The sequence below is a fragment of the Podarcis gaigeae genome (assembly GCF_964106915.1).
Source record: "Podarcis gaigeae genome assembly, chromosome: 7".
NCBI lineage: Eukaryota > Metazoa > Chordata > Lepidosauria > Squamata > Lacertidae > Podarcis > Podarcis gaigeae.
The window spans coordinates 42058408-42082864 of NC_139683.1; the positions used below are offsets into that span (position 1 = coordinate 42058408).

A 24457-nucleotide genomic window follows, 5' to 3' on the forward strand; every position below is an offset into this window, starting at 1 on the left:
CTACTGCTGTGCCATCAAGCTTTCTTTGCAAAGACCATTAGCAAACTGTGTGTGTGTGCAGCACAGCATATCTCTCTCTTTATCTAAGATACTCCTGGCATGTCTTGAAGTACAGCCTCAACATAGCTATCCCAATCGATGCCACACACTACCACCTTCAGACCACATGACTCCTCTCATCCACACCAGGAGGCTTCTAAATAGGCACATTGGCCAGGAGCCAAAGTTCCATGAAACTTACTCCATAAGCCGAAATGCTTTAGACTTATTTTCATCAAGTAGCAGCAGCCCACCACTTTTGAAATGCAGAGGTGTTTCAAAAGCAGTTTGTGATCTAGAACAGGGACCAGCAGCTCAAAGGACAAAATAAATAAATAAATCCCAATCTACTACAAGCTCTTTGCATGAGCCTAAGCAACTAATAAGATCCTGAACACAGACAACTGAATTCCATAGTGCTTTTGGACAGAGTGACCGTCAGTGGTTGTATATTCCACACATTCTGTGGATCTTTGTGTGAGAGGGGAGCATTGTATCTGGCACAAAATTTGATATCGTAACAAAAAAAAGTATCACAGGTTTTCATTTTTCATGCCAAGTAACAGAACTTTGGAGAGGGGGTTAAAGAAGCATGCATATCTACATAAGATACATAAACTTTTAGAGTGGTATTCAACTAAGTCTTACTCAGAGTGATGCGAGTGAGATGATTGTCAATGCAGGGGTAGCTTGAAAAACATTTTACCTGCCCATTGATGTTGGAGCAGGGGCTTCTTTTAACAGATCTGGGGGTGGTGTGAAGTTCTGCCATTGACAGGGGTGCAACTGTGAATTGAAGGAGCATCACTACATACATCGTCAATGGGTTCCACCCCTGCACCACCCACATTCTGCCCACTTCACTGTTTCAGCCATTCCACCAGTGTCTGTTTTGTGGTGGCACCACATATTGTATTGCACCAGGATAGTAGGACTTTCACTAAATCCTAAGGCCCCTCAGCCAGCAGATCTGAATATAGGATTGCACCCTACGAGACTGCTAATGACTCTAGTCAAATAGAGGCAGTCTCAAAAATCTGCACAGTGAGAAAGCCATCATTCACTCATATTCCACAGCTTATAAGGGGAAAAGAAAGGTTTGCATTTTAAGGTTTGCACTGCTCTTTTTAGCTAAATGGCAGTGCACCTGGAAAAAAGGCATGCTAACCAGATATATTTGAGTGTGACAAGATAATTCATTTAATTTATTTTGCATAAAAATGAATAAGGATCTGATTACAGTAATAAGCCTAAGATATGATTAATAGCTAAAGTGTGCTGCTGCCATTTTATTTCCTATCTCCTGCTCCGACTCCTCTTTAACACTCAGGTAACTGTCAAAAACGGACCTAGCTATTATGGATGACAAGGGGTAAATGCCTTCATGTTGTCCTCCAAAGGTTAAAGTTTACCAGCCTCAGTTGGAAGCCACAATCTCCAATAACCATTAATCCACTAAACTCCAGTAGGAGTGAACATATTTATTGCTGCAGTCACTAAAGGGTGAAATAAAGATTAGTTTTTAGTTAGGAACGCAAAGCTTTTTAGATCAATACAGGCCCACTGCTGGAATCAATCTAAACTTTGGCGATTTTTAGGTAAAGATTTACAGGGCTCTCTTTTGCACAGTTAATATTCCAAAACTCGGGGGTGGGGTGGGGGTGGGGGTGGGGGGAGTTGTCTGTGCTACATTACATAGTAATCAAATTGAGTAAACACTAGTCACTTCATAAACTGACCTCGGCAGCGCACATAGCAAATGAGTGTACAGTGATAAAAACACCCATAATGTGGATTGTAAATTTGCCAATAAACAGGTAAAGCCAAAATGCGTACATAGGCTAACATGATAAAATGTTAGAAGTTACATTTGTCTATTTGAAAACATAAATAATCAATAGACATTAATAATGAAATTGTTGTTGCGTTTCTTTATTACTGTGCATATTAAGCGTCTCAATTATTTCTACTTAGTTTGATAGATAAATGTATACACTCATTTTATGCAAGCCTTTGAAGAGGATATAGAATTGCTTTTCAAAACAGAAGCTACTCTTTAGACGAAAGAGCAAGTGGACTGGAAATACACAGCTTGTTATACCCCTCTACTGTTCATGTTTGATGCATGTATACAATTTATTATGCAATTTCGTCAGATTTGACAAAGTAATTGCCTGGCAAGCCACACAAAAGGTCTGAAGGTGGAGTAGAAAACGACTTAATAGATCAGTGTCTATAAATGATATTAATAGGCATTATATATGTGTGGCAGACACCTAAATTGTTTTCTGCATTGTCACATGATTATATTATGACATTCCATGTATTAAATTCATTTTCACCAACATGGCCAAGACAAAAGTATTCTGGTATAGTGAACTGTAACTTCTCAAAATCATGAGTCATTCCTATAACCTAATATTTAATACATCTCACAAGATCATGTGTGTTTTAATGCACTTGAGAGAGAAAGAACAACAAAATTTAACTGGATAGTAGGCAGTATCTTTCACTCTCTTTATCATATCCTTACATTACAGATAGCAACCTACACTTTACAACTTATATAAAACAGAATATGGTAGCTATTTCTTCTAAATCAGCGTTTCCCAACTAGTGGGCCATGACCTGCAGAGGGTTGTGAAATCTTTGCAGGTAAGTCTTGAGCTTTAAAAGCAAACTCAAAATAATTGTTGTTTGTAATCCTTAACTGGTACAATGAACGCCTTGTACATTTTTGTTTTTTGTTTGTTTTTGGTAAGTTATAATGCTCTGTTGACGCTTGTAACTGAATGTCAGAAAGGCTTGGGTCTTGCATTTTAGCACTTGGGAACTAATCCCTGTTGGCTGGTGGCAGATAAAACATAAGGTCCAAAATTCAGGTGACCATAAATTGATGGGTCACCATAAATTTGGACTTGTTGGTAATGATAATGATGATGATAGTAGTAGTGGTGGTAATAATAATAATATCTATATCACAGACCCTCTTGATATTGCTGGACCCCAGGTCCCATCAGCCTGATTCAGCATGGGCAATGGTCAGGGATGATGCAGAGTTCAGCAACATTTTGCTACAGGTATCCCATCCTTATGCTAAATGGCAATGATTAAACTTAACATACCTCTTATATCACATTAACACAACCAATGGAAAGAGAAGCACTCTTATCTTTCTATCTATGGTCCCAGAGTATGTTCTGAAGTCATATTTTAATGTATGTGTTATTTATTTGTGGCTGTAAATCACTCCAAGTTACATTTGTAAGTAAAAAAGACTAGTAAGTAGTGGTGGTGGTAGTAACAATAATAGAGTGCAATAGCAACAATGCTGAAGCTAAGTAAGCCTATGTCTAGTCAGTTCCTGGAAACCCTGTGTATGTCTCCTTAATGTTTCATGATGGAAGAACATAAGATATAAGATTTAAATAAATTAAAATGAAATAAATGCATATTTTCATTGTGCATTTATTATGCAACAGCAGAAATCCAACATTTTTTATTATTTCAGATATATTTTGCACATTCATATACCTAAATAACAGCCATTTTAAAAAGAAAGACAGGAAGGAAGGAAGGAAGGAAGGAAGGAAGGAAGGAAGGAAGGAAGGAAGGAAGGAATTTCACAGCAGATGGATCTTGTTTTCTACACCCTGTCCTTTTGTTATATTATCAGCATAAGGTTCATCAATGGGTCAAATTTACTGGTGGTGAATTAATCCACCTTCCACAAAGATTGCTTATATCCCTTATATTCCATTACAAAATGCATACAAACCACCCATTTCTGCTTACATCTGTCTTGCATGGTTAATATATGTGGACTTTGTCCCAGTGTCAGTTCTCAGTTCTTTAGCATGCTTAATTTAATGTTGGATTTTAGCAACAAGATGGTATTAGAGACTGAAAGATGTGATGTGCTTAAGAAAACTACCAAATTAATAATACCGTGCCTTAATGCTGACTTTTCTTAATCATAGCAGTTAGCAATCCTGAAGATTGACATTCTTCATTACTCTTTTAGAAGGATGTAATCAAGATGAAGATATTAACCATGATCCCCTCACCTCCATTATAAGCCATGTAAACATTATGGTGGAAACGTTTTTATTATACTTATTTTAGACCAAGGAACTTATTGCCACAGGGTATCACCAAGCCATGAAACTTTAAAACAGGTCTGCAGAAATTGAGACCCAGCAATCCAACCACAGTCTAACAACCATGGTCTTTTAGACACTTGACATACCCTGCTTTTGCAGTACCACAAAAGCAGCAAAAACAGGCTTTTGGAGCCCCTGGTAAGCTATGATAGCTGACTCTTGGTCTGTGTTTCACTTGATGAATTAAAATTTGTTTTAAATTAATTTACCCGCTCCATAAATGACAGTGATACTTGTTGCCTTGACGGTAGTTGTGCAATGTGGCCCTGCCTTCACCACCTCACTGTTACAGGTCTTACCTCAAGTGGGAGGGCATTCCATGGGAATTTGGTGTGGTGGTTTGCAACATTTCAGTCTGACATCTACATTCAAATTTGCATCTGATGGTGTCCAAATGTGGGTGAAAACTGTATCCACCTCGAAAACAATGATGCCAGATTGGGTGACAATATCTCTAGAAGCATTTGAAAGCACCGAGAATGGACAGACAGACAGACAAACCATTTTCCAAAATATATAGTGAATAAGTAAGTGGTTCCTCAGTTTGGAATGGCAAGTGGACATCAACTATTAGTACAAATTACAGTAGTGGTTTGTTTTGAAGTTGTCTTTGTAATGTGAAGTACAGCTATTGAAGCCACCAATTCATCACATCCAAGCTCACAGCTGCCATAGGACGGTAATTATTTTCAGTCTCTTCTGACCTAAGTCCGATTTCAACTGATGATTGGAACATGAAAGGTTCCATAAACCATTATCAACTGCCTAAGGCGTTTAGTTCCCCCACAGTTTCTTTATGTAATTTAGCTTTTTAAAGAGTCCCATGAAAGTCGAGTGCTTCAGCATAAAAAAAGAAGATAACTTACTCTCTGCTTGTGTGATTTCCTTCAATGGTAAGAACTAGGGGGAAAACCCTCCATAAAGCAAACATTTTATTTTCCTTGGCAATTTGGGGTGGGGGAAAAACTCCAAGAGGGGTCAAATCAAGATAGTGCAAAGGAATAAACCATACGTAAGTGGAGATACGTTTTGAATTTTTTAAAACACCCTACCCCCATGTAGAGCTAGTGGAATCTTGTGATATGTGTGATTAAGATTGGATAAATGAAGAAGGGATCAATTTTGAACTCCCTGAACCTGTTTTTTAAAAAAATTTAATGACACAATGCAAGACAATTTCATCATGAACCTGCTGCAGCATGCATGGCTTGGCCCTGAGTAAGTAGTATCTAGCTCAGAATGCTGTTGCCGTCTTTTATTCGAAACAAAGAAATTAATAGATTTCAGGTGTTTGTAAATGGCGGAACTTGTGGAAGGAATATGTGTGCACAATTTCAAGGGATTTCCAAGTATTGCCACTGAGGTGGAGCACATTGTGCTGATGGCCAGGCAAGTGGGTGGTGATGGCTTTGTTGATCTCATTCAGAAAGAAGTGGAAGAGTTAATTGAGGGCCACTGACTGTGAATACAGTTTTCCAAGGCTTCAAACAGGAGCCTTTCCCAGCAATACCTGGATAAACATAGATATAGCATATGTAATCTTATGAATGTAAAGTATACACTCTACTCTACTCTTGGTCAACAGCTCTCATAAATATGATACTGCCTGTAGTAAAGCAGAAGGGAATAATTCCTTTAATTTCTACTGAACCCATTTGATATCTGGTTATTTGCATTGGTGGTCAGGAAAATGCTAGGATTTAGAAGTCGAAAGGAAAAATTTGTCTTAACTCATACAAACTATTTGATGGACAGTTCTGAGAACCCTATTTGTATTTCGGTATTATGTTTATATATAACACATTTACACATTCCCCATGCTGAATGCTACTTGTTATACTTTGTCTTCCACCTAAAATGTAAAAGCAGCAGAGATTAAAACTGCTGATAGTGCTCAGTTGAATAGACCAAACACAGGAGCAAATTTCTGCACCCTGAACAAATTGTGCTAAAATCAATCTACTGCTATCTCTCTATTTGAAGACAAATTTGGGGTGATCCAATAGAGGTGTCCTCTAATGTACAAGAACTAGAGAAGATTGTGTTCCAATTCCACTTTGCCCCTGCAGCCCTCTGTTCCACTTTATTGCTGTTATGGTTGGTCTCCCAGCCCTCTGAGCCAGGATTTTCTAGGACACATGGGCTGCAGTGGGAAGAAAGAATTGGAGAAAACCAACCATTCTCCTGTTAGGAAGTTTTAGGCAAAGTTTGGGGTTACAGAAACTTGTGAACCAATTTTTCTGCCTGGTACTCATATGTAAAATATACATCTTTATGCAACCTGTTTGGCATGATATTAGATTTATGATGTTTCACTAGAATCATGTTATTATTTATTAAATGTGTACCTCACCATATAGACCTGCCATAACTCCCAGATTGCTAAACATGTAAGATGTTTTGCACAAAGTATCTCATGGTTTGGTTTTGTTTTTTTAAAAAAGTGGAAGGGTGAAATTCATTGTTGATGTTCCACTTATGAAATTGCTATCTTGCGGGGGGGGGGGGGCTACTCTACAGCTGAAAGCAAACAGACAAGTAGTAAGTTTGGAGAACCTATACATATGAGTGAGGGGCTCTATCGGTTCTGAAACCCTTCTTGATAGTATGTTTCCGAGCACAATTCAAAGTGTTGGTGCTGATATTTAAAGCCCTGAACAGCCTCGGCCAGTATACCTGAAGGAGCATCTCCACCCCCATCATCCAACCCAGACACTGAGGTCCAGTGCCGAGGACCTTCTGGTGGTTCCCTCACTGTGAGAAGCGAAGTTACAGGGAACCAGGCAGAGGGCCTTCTCGGTTGTGGCGCCTGCACTGTGGAACGCCCTTCCATCAGATGTCAAAGAAATAAACAACTATATGACATTTAGAAGACATCTGAAAGCAGCCCTGTTTAGGGAAGTTTTTAATGACTGGTGTTTTAATGTATTTTTAACCTTCTGTTGGAAGCCGCCCAGAGTGGCTGGGGAAATCCAGCCAGATGGGCAGGGTAGAAATAATCAATTATTATATTATTATTTATATCAAGTCCATAAATAAAACTCCATGGGATTTTAATGAACCCACAGTGGTTGCTTCATATAATACTGCCCCCCAAAGGAACAATGGTGACCAAAGTGTGGAGGGTAAACTTTGCACTTCAGGCCACTTCGTGTTTACTTTTGGAAAGACACTGAACACGCATCATTCGTAGGCATATGGACATAAAACCTACCGTAACTTTGGGGATCAATCTGGATAGCAAACAAAACAACTATTTTCCATTAATGAATAGGGAACTCTCATTTCTCAGCACCAAGAATGCAATGAAAAATTGCTATGAATGACAGAACTTCCAGAAAGACCTCTTCACAACTTAAGGCAGTATAGGATTATGTGACACATAATTTGTTATTTAATTATTTAATGTAATATAATGTAAAATGGCCTTCAGGGGTTATTTACAGCTATAAAAGAAAGTAATACAGTAAAGTTCAACAGCAATGGAATGACAGAAAAACTGCTATTCCCAAGGGCCTTAGTAACATTCCACAGCTGTTGCTATTGATGTGTATGTGTGTGTAAACGAGCATTCTGTGCTCCTGTTTTGGCACATCTTTAGCACACACCAAACATTCAGTAACACAAAACTGATTGTTTTGCATGGGGTTATCTCAATCTTTCTGCTAGCTGCGCTCTTCTATAAAGGTCTCTGGTGTATCAGTGTGGGGTCACTAGGTGGTTTGTGGGGACAGGGTGCACTGAATACTCCCCCGTCCAATGCAGACTATGCCCTTAGCCTGTCAATGCAATATGCCAAGACACGGAATGCTACATTAAGAAAATGTACTCTTGTATAAATTACATTGCAAAAAGTGTAAATTAATCTGAATCATTTGGCACCTTCATTTTCTTTATGATATCAGTTGCTGCACTGTAATGTGGGTCTCCCCATTTCCTGTAAAATTTGATTTCCAGCTGGTTTTCTTCCATCAGCAGATGTTTTTGCATTGTTTTGTAAACTAAGAAGGAAGAAAATAAGGGCTAGTGTTCCAGATAAACCCCCTGGCATGCATTTTAATTACAAGAGCCTTATTAGTTGGGAATCTTAAGATTTTATCCCAGCTCCAACTTTCTGTGAAGTGCTTCTCTTCAAGTCTCCTTTAATGGGATTTTTATTCAAGGTCATATATTCCTTTTTGGGCATTTGGAGATTTGACAACAGAAGAACAGAGCTATAAAAGTGAGGATGTAATATATCACAGGATCAAGTGTGGACAATTTGTCCACTACTCCAGTGCCTGTTGGTGGGAGGAATACACCAAAATTTCTTCAAAGACCTATGATTCAATTCAATAAAGCATCCACAAAACCTGCACCAAACCACCACCACCTCCTACCTCGCCCTAGGAAATGAGTGGTGAAAGTTCATAAGTATCTCTAGATCAGGCAAAAAGTTGAAAGGCTCTGCTTGCTAAAGAGTAGTTGTTTTCCTGCGGTTTGGGTCAGGCTTCTGCACTGCAAAGTCTCTAAACTGGAAGGCGAATCTGGCAATATGCTAATCTGACAATAAAAAGTGACTTCTGAACCTTTTCTCTGCTGAGGAGCTGACAGTGAAGCACAGAGACAGTTGTCTAACCAGACAAAATGACAGAGAAAATATGCTTTCAAACAAGAGCATAAAATGTAGGTGGTGCAGTTGAATCAAAGAAAAAGCAACAGCTATAGTACTAATATTATGCACTAGCCTCACTTTACCTCTGCTTCTTCATCTCTCTCCTTCACATATGCATGAATGGAAGGTGTACCCTATCAAGCTAATAACAGAGGGTTGGGGGGTGACAATATCTCTTGTACTGAGACCAGACATTTCCATCACATGGGGCAGCTAGGGAGGGGAGGGGAGGCAGAAAACAAATATAGTGCAGTATGAATCCAACACCATTCTGTGCAGACACAAAAGTTTGCATATTGCACTGGGCGCTTGAAGATCATAAATCTATGCATGAGAAAGATGTAGTGGAAATTTTTGGGGGGGGATTAGAGTTTATTTTTGTCATCTCTGTGAGACAGCTACTCATTCATCCAGATCACAGCTAAGAAAAAAAGCTGGTCACAGAAATTAGCAGTTTCAGCTCAGCAGCAAAGTCGCCAGCCTGTGAAGGCAGAGAGAAATTGACTAATTAGCAATGCGCACTAAAACTTGACGGTTCTTTATAGAGAGAGAGAGACGAGAGAGAGGAGAGAGAGAGAGAGGCAGAGGAGGGGGTCGCTTTCTCCCCTTCTTTCTTCCAAAGATGTTTGAAATCGCAGTCATTTACGCTCGACAATTTTTACAATAGCCTTGAGCCATAATTTTGCGAGTCTCTCCAGCATCCATCCCCCTGTATGGTCTCTCTCCACCGGCCATGCACGACCGTTTCTCTCCCCAACCGTGGATTTCCTATTACTCTCGTTACGACTCACTGAGCCCCAGGCCCAAGGATAATGATGTGTTGTTTCTTGGTAGCATAATTTGTCACACGTACATTTTTTCTTCTTCTTCTCTTGCAGAAAGCTCTGCGCGCGCTCTCTCTCTCTCTTTCTCTCTCTCCCCTTCTCCCTCTCGTACATTTTCTTGCTGTTGCTAATTCATGGTGATCAAATGATGTACGACAAAATAAATTGTAAAGAGTGACTGCTTGGAGTTGGGCACCAGAAGGTTTTTTTGTTTTGTTTTTTTGTTTTTGTTTTTGGAAGGAGCGATCAAACCTTTAAAAAGGAAGGACAATTGATTTTTTTTTTAGGGGGGGAGCTTAAGTGAACCTTTACTTTGGCAGCTGGTTGTGGAGCAGGTAAGTTTCTGGCCTTCGGTCTATCCGTCTTGAGTATTTTCTCTCTCTCGTGGCTTGTTTATTGTCGTGAAAGCGGGGCGTGTGTGTGTGTGTGTGTGTGGTTTCCGTGGGCTTAGAAGTATGTGGCGATCGGGGGGGGGTGCACTTGTGTTACACGCACGTCTTTGGAGAATAAACTCCGATTGCAAGAAATGGTCAAAGGAGGAAGAAAGAAGGGGAGGGCGGATGAGAGGTGTGTGTGAAGGGGGGGGAGAGGAATGACCGGGTCCACTTAAAGGGAGAGGCTCTTGGAGATTTCTGAAACCCCGACTGTTGGGAGGCAAGGGAAGTGACCGGGGAAGGGGACCTCCCTGCCACCTGGCCACAGGCGAAGACGGCAAGCGCTGCCCACCAGAAGGGGAAGCTACAATGGAAGTAGCAGCCCTCGCCGGGATCCCGCAGAGAAGCCGTGGCGGCGGCGGCGGCGGCGGCGCTGGCTGTTGCCGCGGAGGGCTCGGCTCTGCCGGAGGCGGGCGACGGCCAGCGCGGGTCTCTTTCCCCTCAGCGCGAGCAGGTGCAACTCCCAGGTTAAGGCTCGGTGTATTGATTCCCCTCAGCCGCCGCCGCCCCCGCCGCCCCCCTCAGAGTCCAGGCGACTTTGGCTTGGGGAGCTCCGGCTCCTGGCGGCGCAGGGGCACTTTTCCGCGCCCGCCCGCCCGCCCGCCTCTTCCTTCTCCTTCCCTCATGCCCCCCAATCTCTCTCTTTCCCCCCTTCACATCCACCCACCTCCCCACTCGAACTTCCCAGAGTTGCCGGAGTTAAAGCGGCGCCGCCTTCCGCCCACAGGAAAAGCAACCCGCGCAGAATCAACGCCAGATTCTGGCGGGGGACTCGGCTCGGCCTGCCTCTCTCCCCGCTTTGCCCAATGCAGTGCAGCACGCGCAGCGAGAGGCGGCCGGAGTTGGGTGCACACCGCTGCCCCCTCTCCTCTCCTCCTCTCCCACAGACGAGGACATTCCTTCCTCCCCCCCCCCCCCGCCCTCGCGGTGCTGCTTCAAGGCGAAGCGTCTGGCGGTTCTGCAGACGCCGTCCCTCGCAAAGGCGGGAAAGGCGCAGTTTGGGGAAGGGGAGGGGCATCCGACAGGGGCATCTTCAGACAGGCTGTCTGAAATAGCGGCCTGGCCGCCCTCGGCTTTGGCAAGGGCTGCGTGGTTTTTCCACCTGCCCTCTCTTTCGTCTCGATAGTTTCTCTGAGAGTTTTGCCGTACAAGCCCAAACTCTACCCCACCTTCCTTTCCCGCCTCCTGCGAAGGGAGCGGCAGCAGCAGCAGTGTGGCGCGCAAGTGGCGCGCGCGCCTCCTCCGCTCCTCCCGGGTTGAAAGAAAGTAGTTGCCCACGAGCCGTGTCCCACCCCCACCCCCCGCCATTTCGGGAGGGAAGCAGCAGCAGCAGCGCTTGCTGGAGATGAAAGCCCAAGCCCCATGGCGGGGGGAGAGCAGCACACCGAGAGTTTTAAGCAGCCCCAAGCCCGCCGTGGCGGCGGCGGGGGCGGCTGAGCAGGACGCGTCTCGGTGCTTGCGATAAGGATGGACACGCCAGGCCTGTGAAAGCTCCGCGTTTGTTCTTGTGTGCCCCCCTCCACCCCAGCCTCTCAACCACTCGTTTCCTCACCCCACCGCACCCCGCCTTGCCCCCTCTTTGCCCAGGTCGGAGGAGGCTTTCCAGTCAGGTGCGCTGAGGTTGCCCGCCATGTCCAGGTCCGGGGACCGAACGTCTACCTTCGACCCGAGCCATAGCGACAACCTGCTCCACGGCCTCAACCTGCTGTGGAGGAAGCAGCTCTTCTGCGACGTGACCCTGACGGCGCAAGGCCAGCAGTTCCATTGCCACAAGGCCGTGCTGGCCTCGTGCTCGCAGTACTTCCGATCGCTCTTCTCCAGCACCGCCGGAGGAGGAGGAGGCGGAGGCGGAGGAGGCGGCGGGGGGAGCGGGCACCACCACCACCACCCGCTGGGCGTCGGACCAGGTGCTCAGGACGGCCTACCCTCCAAAGAGCAGCAGCAGCAGCAGCAGCAGGAAGAGTCCGGCACGCCCTCCTCGTCCCCGGAGGACAAGCTGCTGGCCAGCCCGCGGGCCATCAACAACCTGGTGCTGCAGGGCTGCTCGTCGATCGGGCTGCGCCTGGTACTCGAGTACCTGTACACGGCCAACGTGACCCTGTCCCTGGACACGGTGGAGGAGGTGCTGTCGGTCAGCAAGATCCTGCACATCCCGCAGGTCACCAAGCTGTGCGTGCAGTTCCTCAACGACCAGATCTCGGTGCAGAACTACAAGCAGGTGTGCAAGATCGCCGCCTTGCACGGCCTCGAGGAGACCAAGAAGCTGGCCAACAAGTACCTGGTGGAGGACGTGCTGCTGCTCAACTTCGAGGAGATGCGCGCCCTGCTGGACTCGCTGCCTCCCCCCGTGGAGTCGGAGCTGGCGCTCTTCCAGATGTCCGTGCTGTGGCTGGAGCACGACCGAGAGACCCGCATGCAGTACGCGCCGGACCTCATGAAGCGCCTGCGCTTCGCCCTCATCCCGGCCCCGGAGCTCGTCGAGCGGGTCCAGTCGGTGGATTTCATGCGGACCGACCCCGTCTGCCAGAAGCTGCTTCTGGACGCCATGAACTACCACCTGATGCCCTTCAGGCAGCACTGCAGGCAGAGCCTGGCCAGCAGGTAAGTAAGAGAAGGCGAAGCGGGCGGGCGGGGGGTCCCATTCAGACAAAGCCTCATACTTTGCATCGGATTAGCTGCGTGGGTAAATGGAACTTGAGGTTCAAAAGTTGACTTCAGCACTACAGAGCTGTGAGCAAAACAGGGACAGCGCCTGGCTGAGGCGGTGGGTTGAACACACCCTCCCATAGGCGCTGGATGAAAATAGAGAGGAAATATATATGGGGGGGGGGCACACTATAGCAACAGCCACAGGAATATCATGGCTCAAAAAGGAGCCATGGCTTAGATATTTGGGGCCCTTTAAAGATGCTGCAGCTGTTTTGGATAGTCACTTCCTACTGCATCAATAACGCATGCAGAAAGTTTGCAGACAACTGAAGCTGGACCCTTATGTGGAAGGAAGTCATATGGGGACTTATTACTCAGTAGACCTGTATAGGATTGTGCTGTGGATTTCTGCTTGTGCTCTTGTGGGTGAGCTTGTGATAAAGGATACAGGTCAGTTCCTTGTGTAATGCACTTGGATGAAAGTTTAGGTTGCAGGGAAAGTTCGAGCCCTGTCAAAATGCATGAGGAATTGCACCCACACTTTTCTGGAAGATGCTTTGTTGATACAGCCCATGGTGAGGTGTTTTGAAGAAAGCAAAGTACTTTTTAATTTTATTTAAATTTGTTTGATTTAGGGGAGGGGAGGACAAAAGGAGAATACAGTTTTGAAAAAGGAAAGGAAAACTTCAGTAACAGGTTGTGATGTTCTCCTTAAGTGTTAAGCTGCCCAGTCACTGAACTACAGTACTTGTTAGAGGTGCAGTGCACAGCAAGCAAGACTGGTGTCAAGGGAAAGTGGAATGTGCTGGATAATTTAGGAGATGTCTCTTAAAATACAATATGGGGAGAAAATTGGATGGGCAAACAGCCATGGCTTAGTAGCATCAATTTTAAATCCCATTATGATCTCCTTGGGCCCTTTCTACAGGGATGGTATCTTGCCAGCTCCTCATCTTTCTACTGTGGAAGTTACCACAATTCTTTCTGATATAATGCTCTGTTCCCCTGATACTACAATGCAATGTACAAGTTATATTTAACAGCAAAAAGTAATGTGTTAATCATTAACATGCTTCACATTATTCCCAGTTTAATGTTTCACCTGTTTTATAAAACAATCCAAATACAGTGCAGATGTCTGGGTTTACATCTAGCTCTTAAAGTACTTTCTATGCTCACTTATAATACTGCCGTTGATAAAATGCAGGTATTGCCCATGAAAAGTCATGATGTCATACTGTTTGTGACATCATATATATTTTCCTGTTAAATGAGTGAATGAAAATCCATGATAAAAATCTTTTAAATTGCTACTATGGGAAATGAAAGAGATGGGAAGTGTTTAATATTATATTTTTGTGTGTAGCTATGCCTCTTTTTTGTTGTATGTATTAATATCAAACTGTCTGAAAGTCTAGACATGTCACAAAACTTTTATTTTGTCTTTTTTAATATATGGTTAACAGTGAATTGTTATTAAAGTGGCATGACCGGGAAGAGCGTCGTGAGATCCATAGTGTTTTGCATATTATGGTGTTTTATTTCCCTGTGCAGAACTTAACAAAAACTCCATGCTTAACTTAAACATTTAACTTTAGCTGATGATAGCTGCAGAGCTTCTGGCTTTCTTTGTCTCTAGAGAGGCTTTGTAAAATATCTAGCTACACTTTAGTGTATCTTAGTGCCAAGTATTAGGAAAAATTGTAACAGGAGCACTAAGAAATATAAAAGCACATTTGAGGCCTTAACAGTAACATGTCTGGCAACTGTCTCTAGGATAATATTTTGGCTTTCAAAATACAGACTACATTACCTACTTCAGCCTCAATTCTGCACACCACCTGGGACATGATGGGGTTTGTGTTGTGGTGGATTGCTGAGATACCAGGCTGTTTGGTTCAGTGCAGATACCTTCCAGCTTCACTGGTCCATATCATTTGAAGGATATGTAGTGGTGTTCTGACCACTGAATGTTTACAGGTGTCAGGGATGCTGATACTTCTGCAGCTGGAAGCTATCTTTTTCCTTTAAGCAAAAAATGCACAGAACAGACATAGTCTGACCTTATTCTGTAGTCATTAAGGCTGCAATCCTACACCTGCTTACCTGGGAGTAAACCCCACTGAACTAAATGGGGCTTCCTACTGAGTAGATATGTATGGGCTTGCAGTGTTATGGAACTATGGATTGAATCCATCTATGCTATATTCAAAGTAGACCCAAAGTAGGCCTAAGTTAGTCAAGCCCATTAATTTCAATGGGTCAACACTGAATAGGACTAACATTGGATACAACCCAGTATTTCTCACTTTTGTACTCAAATGTGGATACTGATTTAACTTTTGTTGCACATATAACATTGTACGGACATATTGAGAGTATTAAAACAAATTAACCTCTGTAGTCATATTAAAACTTTACTCTAGATATTATCATTGATATCCATTAATGATCTATTCTTCTATCTTGATAGTTTGACTTTCTTTAATATTCCATAATTATTCCACGATACTGTCTAGCATATACACAAAAAGATAAATAAATCAAAGAAGTTCATAAGCAAAGCAAATTTTATATGCACCCGATTAAGGTTTTTTAACTGTCCCATATGACTTAATTAAAACTGAAGAAATTAAATATAAAATTTTAAACTAAACAAATGATGATCCTTGAAAGCTTAACATTAAATGAAAGAGAGTCTTTAAAAGGCATGGGAACATTATTTGGAATTATTTGGGGGAAAGCATATTTAAAACTTATTGAATAAAGTAGTCTGATAGATAGAAATGAATATAGAGAATGATTTCCAGACATGATTATTGGTTTCCAGGGAGCAATAATGGCATAGGTAAATTAGAACTACATGAAATGTTTTATGAGATGTTGATAAGGGATACTTATGAATATGGTTCTTTTTAAAAGAGACTAGCTTCTTTCTGAGAGGTAAATAGTTAAGTGGCATAGACATCTGCTTAGTACTCTATAATGAAGAAACATAGAATTAACACACCTGCTCTTAAAGACTGATTAACATCCTGCTGCAGACTCCCATTTACTTTAATGGGGGCTGTATCAGGCCTTTAGCATAATTTGATAACTGACTTCCTGATTTGCTTAAAATTACACTTTTGTTCCTAATGCACTACTTAAAACTATTGCATGCAGATGCTTTAGGATTTGCCCTATTTGCAAACTTTAAACTCCCACTAAAGAGAAAGGGTAAAAAGCCAAAAGCCTGAATTATGATTCTCGAGTTGCTCTCTGGAAGTAGTAATTTTATGTATCTTTTGTATTGCAGTCCTAAAATAAGATAATACTGTTATCACTGCTGCAAAACAAGTGCACATATTTGAAACTATAATACCTTTGATGATGGTCTGTCTCAAAATGAAATCCTTCAATGGATGCAAGACCATAGCCAACATTTATTACATTTCAAATGCATTATATAGATCATACCAATATGCTAGTTCTAGAGAATCAGTAGTAAAGTAAGATATACTTTTCACCCATAAAATGTAAATGTTTGTTCTAAAAACTATGGAAAATGTATTTTTCCATAAGTAAGAAATCATAAAATTTCAGAGTTTAGTGGAACTTAATCCTAAGAATTGTATAAAGAAGTACAGCTTTATACCCTGTAAAGTGCTGAATATAACATGCATGATTTGCCCCCATCCCGTCTCTGCTTTACACACAAGGGGAGGAGATTTAAAGTTTCCATTTGCAGTTTGTAACAAGCAGCAGTTTCCTGTTTTGTCTGAATATGAGAAACTGTGGTTCATTCAAACCACAATTTGTTAACAAACCAAGGTAGCAGACTATGCTTTGTTTCAATATCCTGATTTGTTAGCTAATTATGATTTCTACAAACAAGAGTCTCTTGTGTTCAGATGAAATAGGAAATCGCAGTTTGTTACAAACTGTGAATCAAAGCTAAATCTTGTTACACACAAAGGAGTAAGGGATAAAGTACAGTCATGAGGATCATGCATATATTGACAAACCATGATTTTGTTACTTCTGAATTGGACTTCTGCATTAACTCTCAGTTGCTGAATGAAGAGGCAAATGCTAAGATACATATATGGAGATTGTAATGTTTATATGGCTTGCTCGAGGTAATAATAAAGCATCAACTTCAGCTTTCCCCCTTATTTGACTAGCAACCAGTCATCAGTGTCCTGGTGGCAGAAACTCTTCCTTGCATTACAGCTTATGGTTTTCTTGGTGACTGGTTTTAAAGATGATAATTTCCTTTGCATTTTCAATTACATTTTAGAGCTCTGAATTGAAAGATTTGGAATAAAAGATGGAGAGTTTACTTTGTTCCCACACTTTCCCCATAAACTGAGATAAATGAAATAGCTCTCTCCAGGCAAGTGGTATCACCTTTGCCTCTCAACAAAGTTGGATGTTTGAAAGGGCTCTTTAGGTTTTTCTACTAATCTTGGTTCACTAGGAAGTCTTAGTAAGAAAGGACCATGATACCTCTTCCTTCCACCTGTTTTTGCAGCTCACTACCATTTGCCTGGGTGCATGAGCTTTTTTTTTAATGTTTCATATATTGATAGTTACAGTGACTATGCAATGGAAATCAGGCTGGATACTTCAAGACAATGGTTTACACGTTTACCCAGAACTCTGTAATTCTTTGCCTCTTTCACCACTGAGCAGAACTTAGTTGTCTAAAAGTGTCCATCACACAATGGACTTCACTAGAGTGCTTTTTAATATTTTTTTAAAAGCTAGATATTGATACTTGTCAAGTTAGACTTACTGCAAAGTCCGTTGCATGAAGGCGTATAATTGTCAATGACCGATAAAGCAATTTTTATCATTTTTATCATTCTGAAGTTCAATCAGGTTTTGCCACTCTGTTTTCCAAGGGGCAGACTTTGTTTATCTGTGTGTAGTTATGGGATATAAGTATGGTTGAAATCCTAGTTGCAGTCTGTGTATGCTCACTGCTCTTTGTAGGCACCATAATCAAATATTAACTAAGGAAGGGGAGCGCCTGGCACTTGCTAAAGATGAGGGGCTTTGGAGACCCATTCTCCTGTTTGGTTTGGGTGCAAGTGTGAGGAGAGAGGGAACTGGGTTTGAAGCTGCATGTTCTTGCAAGCCAGTTGTATTTCCCCCACAACACATGCAGAAAGGGTCCTCTTCTCAGTTTAAAGATTCCCGTTGGAAGGAAATTGGTCTTGGAGGCAATAGCTGATAACATATACCATGCAAGCCTACTGGTGGAGGTTTGGGCCTGAATGCTGCTCCCATGCTGGCAACATTCACTGGCAGTAAGCGGGCAACATGCATGTCCAGACCAGGGGCTCTGCTAGAGTTGGGTTCATGGGGCTTGAGCTCCGAATCTTTTTCTAAGTGCCCCAGATCATTACCTGTGTGGGTAACGAATTTGGGGGAAATGGAATTGTGAAGGGTCGATTTGGGTAGGATATTAATTTGGAAGAATAAATGTGTTTAGAGAGATAATTTGAGGGTAATTTGAATGGGAATTTAACTGATTTGGATAAAGATATGCTGGGAAATTAATTGGGAGTAAAAGAATTGAAGGGGCACTGATTTTAGGTGCTCTGGGTAGGGTGCAAATTAATTGAATAATTTACACAGGGCGATTTGGATGGGAAATAGGCTGACTTGCCTTCTCTGACATTTAAATTCTGAATTTGCATCTATACACATTAGCATATGGTGTTCTTATGCAAATTTGTGTCAAGGGGTCCATGCCCTCCAAACCTTTAAGTACCTAAATATTCCCCTGGTACAGACCTCAGCCCCATTGGGTTTGGAGACTGTTGAGCTTGCTTTAAAAAGAAAAAGAAAAGGCAAGTTTCTCACAGTTCAGTTGGTAGATCATTTAAGTAGAGTATGACTTTCTTAATTTTAGGGTTATTGGTTCGAGGCCCATGTTGAGCAAAATATTCTTGCATTTCAGGCAATTGGACTAGATGATCCTTGTGGTCCCTTCCAACTCTACAATTCTATGATTCCATAAATCCTATATATAGTTAGAGGTTTCTTTAACCCCTAAGGACCCACTTCCCCATTTTGCCACCCTGCTCATCCCTATGCAGAATACTTATGCTTGTTGCCTTCCATCTCACAAGGCAAAACTCTGAAATGGAGCTGAATAGAGGCCTGCAATTCAACTGAAGAGGGGGAATAAAACAAACAAGCCAAAAAGAACACACTAAGCACATTCAGATCCTTCAGCTTACCTTAGTTTGCTGCCAGTATCCCTTGTTATTGAACTATAACACTCTGTATCAAATGAATGGCCTTCTGCCAAACGTATTAATTTGAAGCTGCTTTTCTGTGTAGAGAAAGAACCATGCGAGACAACATCTGCCTTCTGAGGTCAAGTATTATAAATATGTCATAATAAGTCAAGTAGTAAGGTGATTATTGTGGGACTGAAAGTGGGAGATGAGACCGGCAAGCTATCACAAGCATTTTGACACAGTTCTTGTATATATGAAATACCTCACTATGATCATCCACTGAACCCACCTGGATTATCTGCTTCTCCTATTTTGTACTCTTTGTGTGAGCTGTGCAGTGTTTAGAGATGACTCTCTACCTAGTAGACCAAAAAACATGGAGATCAATTTTATCTATGAATCATTTATGTATCTTGTATTTTTTCCTGAGGAGCTCAGAGCTACAACCCAGTTCCCAGATTTTGTCTTTCCTCTGTTCCATTACTGCTAGTCCCAATTCCTGACACTGGGTTTCATATATTCAGCTTTCTTGTTCATGAGCAGACTCTTGTATTCCAGTCTAAGTTTGATCAAATTTTCCATGGATTCCTCTGATCCCTAATTGCCTTAGCCAGAACTTTCTTAGCCGCTTTGCATTGACCATCAAACCAGCCTAGGTTTGCTGATTGTGTTGATTATTAATTGTATAAGTTATCAAATAGGGCCTGAGTTCTGTGAAAATTTGCTGGAAGACATCAACGATATTTGGAAATCTGCTCATAAAAAGTTGGTGCAAGCTGGTCAGATGATCACTATATATTGGCATCTGTCTGTCTCAAGAGACAATGGAATGTGCCTCCAGTGATGAAGTCAAACTGCTGTGTTAGCAGCACCTCTCCTGGGTGCAAGCCTGGGCAGTATGTATAGAGGTCCTGGGCTGCCCAGACAACAACCCCTCCCTCGGCCTCACTAATGTGGTGCAAAGGAAAGCAGACCCATACGTTTGGCACCAGCTTGGCTGCAAGAGCTGCTGGAAGGATGTGTACAAGGTGCCATCCAACTGTCTTGGACTTAATAAATTAAATATTGTCCTCTGGCCACCATATATCCATATCGCCTAGAATAGATAAATTCAGATTCCAAATTACAGCCCCAACCCTGAAGCTTTCCCCCAAACAACCAGTGCCCTTTGGCAATAGTAATTGGAGGTCATCAGGAGAAACGGCAGTCACAGTGGCATAATAAATCCCTAACTTCAAAATAGCACCACAGTTTATGGTTGGCACAATCCATGCAGAGTAATCAAATATCAAAAGTAATCAAATATGCAAAAACATAGCGGAAACGCCCCATAGAAATGCTGTCAGCTGCTCAATAAATAATAATAATCTCTGTCACTGGTTCTTAAAACTAGGAGTCATTTTAAAGAACAAAAAAGTATTTCTTGGCATTGGATTTGCAGCTAAGTTATTTGTTACCCTGGAACATTTTCAGGAAGATGGCTCCAAATATTTCTAGTAGCATATATCTCTTGCTGTGTCATTGGAAGGGAGATAACTGATTTAGCTCAAATAAACCCTGCCAAGATTAACAGAAGCTGACTGATCAGGGGGAGGCTGGAGGGGGAGGCTGGAGAAAGTAATGGCTGAGACAGCAGACTTTTTTTTTTTTTTTTTTGAAGCTTCAGAGGGAAATGGATAACCAGCCATAACAAAGGAACAAACATTACTTTTAGAATTCCTATGAGACTTTGATAAACTTAAGATGGGATTTGGGGTGCAATATATGCAGTGTTTCAATAGAGCAAATTAAGGAGATAAATCAGGACTGCATAATTTCTGATCACGTACCAGCTTGCTCCCTTCACAGATAGGGAGGAGAGAAGCATTCATGTTCTTTAAAGCACAGCTCTCCATGATGTCAGACCTCAGACACTACGATCAAAGACAGTGTTTTCTCCAGGACACTGTGATGTGAATTTTCTGTACAAACCTGAAGTAATGGTGAGACAGTACAATCAGCAAGAATCTGACTAATAGGGAAAGTGAAAACTTGTATATCCAGTTCACGAGAGGGTTTTTTAAAAACAAAACAAAAAAACCCTATTAACTGCCTAAAAGGAAAATGTACAGCAGACAACTTGCCAAGAAATTTTTGAATTGTTCATCACTGTAAATAGTGTTAGTATAATACATCCTACCTGTCCGACTCATATGTACATACAAGAGCATAGCCTCAGGGCACGTAGTTCGGTCACCTTGCTAAAGCTAAAGCATTTCCAGGTCTGGGTCTGGTCAGCTCCTGGATGGGAGGCTGTCTGGAAACCCCCATTTATGCCACCTGGAATTCCATGTTGGAAGAAAGGCAGGATAAATAAATATAGAAATGAAATGAATAGTAAATAACACGTTGAGGGGCCAGAAAACTTCTGTGAGTTGGCATTTGTTACCAGCATCACCCAATCTCTGATTTCACTCCCTCCTGGAACTCAGAGTTCATCACTAACTGCCAGGAACCAGAGGGGACAGCCCCTACCACACCAACATATCAGTAATAATATGGTAGCAAAAATCCATAGTAAAAATCCTTACTGTGGATTTTAGTCATAGCTAAATAGCTATAACAAATAAAAATAGTGTATTGCAATACAATGAATAAATGCAGCCTGTTATATGTCTGTGAAGTTGGGCACACTCTTCCAAGTCTAGCTAGCAGTATATAGAGTTGGGGAGTGGGCCCATCTCTGCCATCGCATCTCTGTCAGCCCCTCACACTGCTGCTGTCCATTCCCTGGGAGGGCACATCTGTTGTGAGGAGCCAGCTCTGTGTGTCTAGGCTCTCTCCATGACATGGTTCCCTGATTGCACAGGGTTCCACATCATGACAAGCAGAGTTCGAAACTCCCATTGTTCTCGGCACATTTTGCGACAGGGAAATTCATTAGCATGAGCAGTTTCTGAACTCTGGGCATGGTACTGTACCTAAGATTTCAGAATAAAACTGCAGGATGGAAGGAAAGGAGGACATTTTTCTGCCTCCCCACTTCCAACTGCTTTCTGAAGACTGGAGAAGAGACCCCGTTAGGAGTATTAGGGGGTGGGCAGAGGAAGAACTAGACCATGTGAAAAACGAACATAATATTTTAGCTGCAGTTCATTCACTTTTAGTTTTGAATTCTTGTTATAAAAAAGTGTGCCTAGACATTCCGTTCTTGCGCCCATAACCTAGGTTTAAGGTGCCGTTTAGCTCCTAGCTTTCATATCTCAGTTTCTAACACTGATGAACAAGGGATGGATAACTCTTTGGAAGCCTGCCTCTCCTCTACAGTTATGCCCCTCAGTGTGTGTGCCTGTGATAGAGCAGCCACAGCCTCACTCTAGCTTCATGTAATTGTAATGACATGAGTTAGAATGTCCAACCAGTGCTCGAGTTTTGTATACTCTTCTGTGCCTAGAGCTGCAATTTCAAGATAGAGGATTGCCAAAGCTTTCTGAGTAGGTCACCATGCTGCCTGGGGTAAACCCTGAATGAAATGTGATACACTGAGCCTGTGGAGGCCAAGAAAATGAAACTGGCTCCAGTATTTGTGCGAGAGATGCATTTGAAAGGGTTCAAGAAATGAAATTCACCTACCTACTTGTGCAGTCCCACAGGAAAGAAAGAAAGAAGCATCTATTAATGTTTGTCTAAACAAAATATTTAATGATAAATCAAGATTACATGCTACAAATTTTCTGTTGGCGACTTTCTGGTGACTCAGAAAGACAGTGAAGAAAAGACATGGCTGATGGTTCTTTTCCCCAAAAACATTTTTTTAAAGGTAATGGCATTCATAAGGGTGCAACCTCCAGGTCTGCAAGAACAAGTTTCCAGATCATATTTCTAAGAGAACCTTGCTAAGGAAATCATTTCTATGGATGATTTGATGGTGGCTGTGGGTGGGGTAGGACCGGGGTGTGCACTGTCAATGGACAAAGGGCTAAGCAAGGTTTTATTGTTTCTGTGTTCTGTGTTCAGAATTGCAGCCTCCTGAGGCTGCTTTTGCTTTAAAACAAGCACAAATGTTGGTGCATTGTTTGTATCAGTTATCTGAAACAGTGATACAGCAACGTGAAAGGAAAATACTTTAAAATGTTGCAAAAGCACTTAGGATCCAGTTAAGTGACTTAACAAGGATAGCATAATCAAACCAATAGGTGAAATCAGTTGTGTTGGCCTGGCTATTTCATGTTCATAAAAGAAAAGAAAGGTGAATGAAAAATGTAGCATGGCTACCAAGGAAGTGGCTGCACAAAGTGAAAGAAGAAATAATTTTAAGACACAAGTATTAACTTTTGAAAAAGAAACAAGTGAGGAAAGGACACTGTAATTACATATATAAAAGAAAAATCAAGAAGAATTGGGAACAAGATACACATTATTCCTATTTGTTTCCTTTTCCATTTTTGTAAGATTTCCACTTCAGCATTGAACACTGCCTTTAATTTGTCTGCTGTTAGAATCCTCACATAAACCTCCAAGTGGGGGGGGAAACTTGAAGAAAAACCAAAATAATAGGACTTCTTTTATAAGCAGAACTCCAGCTCTGTACTTTGTGACCTGCACATCAGCTGTCTTCTTTCTCTTGCAGATTTCTCTCTGTTTTGTTTCATTAATCCAATCCCTTCTTTACAAGTTCTTCACATAACAGGTGAACATAGAAGACAAGCCCCCACAAAAAAAACAAAAAAAAACAGTTGGGCAGGTATTAAAATTGAGTGGAACAAATATTTATGTTATGCTGATGAATTTTTTCCATCTCCAGAATTTGGAAATATTTAATTCAAGAGCCCCCATGTCTCTGGAGAATTTCACATATTACACAGAGGCAAACCCAGTTTTGCTTATGAATGTGCACTGAATAGGCACTAGTACCTATATTATGCTCATATTTGTAAACATGTTCGTGACATTCATATTTTATAACTTTAGGGGTACACTTGAAAAGTCTTAGGTGTAGATAGACCTAAAATATAATAGCTTGATTCATATTTCACTAACTCAAACACTGGTTTAGTGTAAAAGTGTGGGCTAATGGAGAAGATCTGAAGCCACTTATTTTGCTTCTGTGTGGAGTTATGAGAAGGTTTGGCTTAGCAAGTCATCTGAATCCAGGCTCATGGTTAAGCTAGAGTTGCCATATTTCAAAAAGTAAAATTCCTGATACCCGCCGCAATGTTGTTGAGCTTTTTTGGGGGAACAAACCCAAATGGTTGAGTTTTTGGAGCTGTTTCTGCTGCTTTTTCTTTCCATCGCATTGACATACATCCATGTTTTCCTTGACAATTTGCTGATTCGGCAAAATTCCCCCCGGTGCCATTTTTACACTCAAAAACCAGGACATGTCGAGAATTTTCCTGACGTATGGCAAGCCTAGGTTAAGCACTGTCCAGACTAAACACGAGCTCCAACCAAGGTTTGTTATTGGCTGCAGCTT

The 24457-nt window shown here is 42.0% G+C and overlaps 1 protein-coding gene across 2 annotated transcripts in view; it reads left to right on the forward strand.

The window, feature by feature from the left end:
- The first annotated feature begins 9201 nt into the window (after window positions 1-9201).
- KLHL14 (kelch like family member 14) overlaps window positions 9202-24457 on the forward strand; it is a 62689-nt gene continuing 47433 nt past the window's right edge. The window contains exons 1-2 of one of the 2 annotated variants that reach the window (XM_083747791.1): window positions 9202-10015; window positions 11702-12715. In XM_083747791.1, the coding sequence (XP_083603917.1) occupies window positions 11745-12715 (971 nt within the window). In that variant the 5' untranslated portion in view covers window positions 9202-10015; window positions 11702-11744. Of the gene's footprint in view, window positions 10016-11106; window positions 12716-24457 lie in introns of those variants that run through there. The other variant, XM_083747790.1, reaches the window with a different exon arrangement.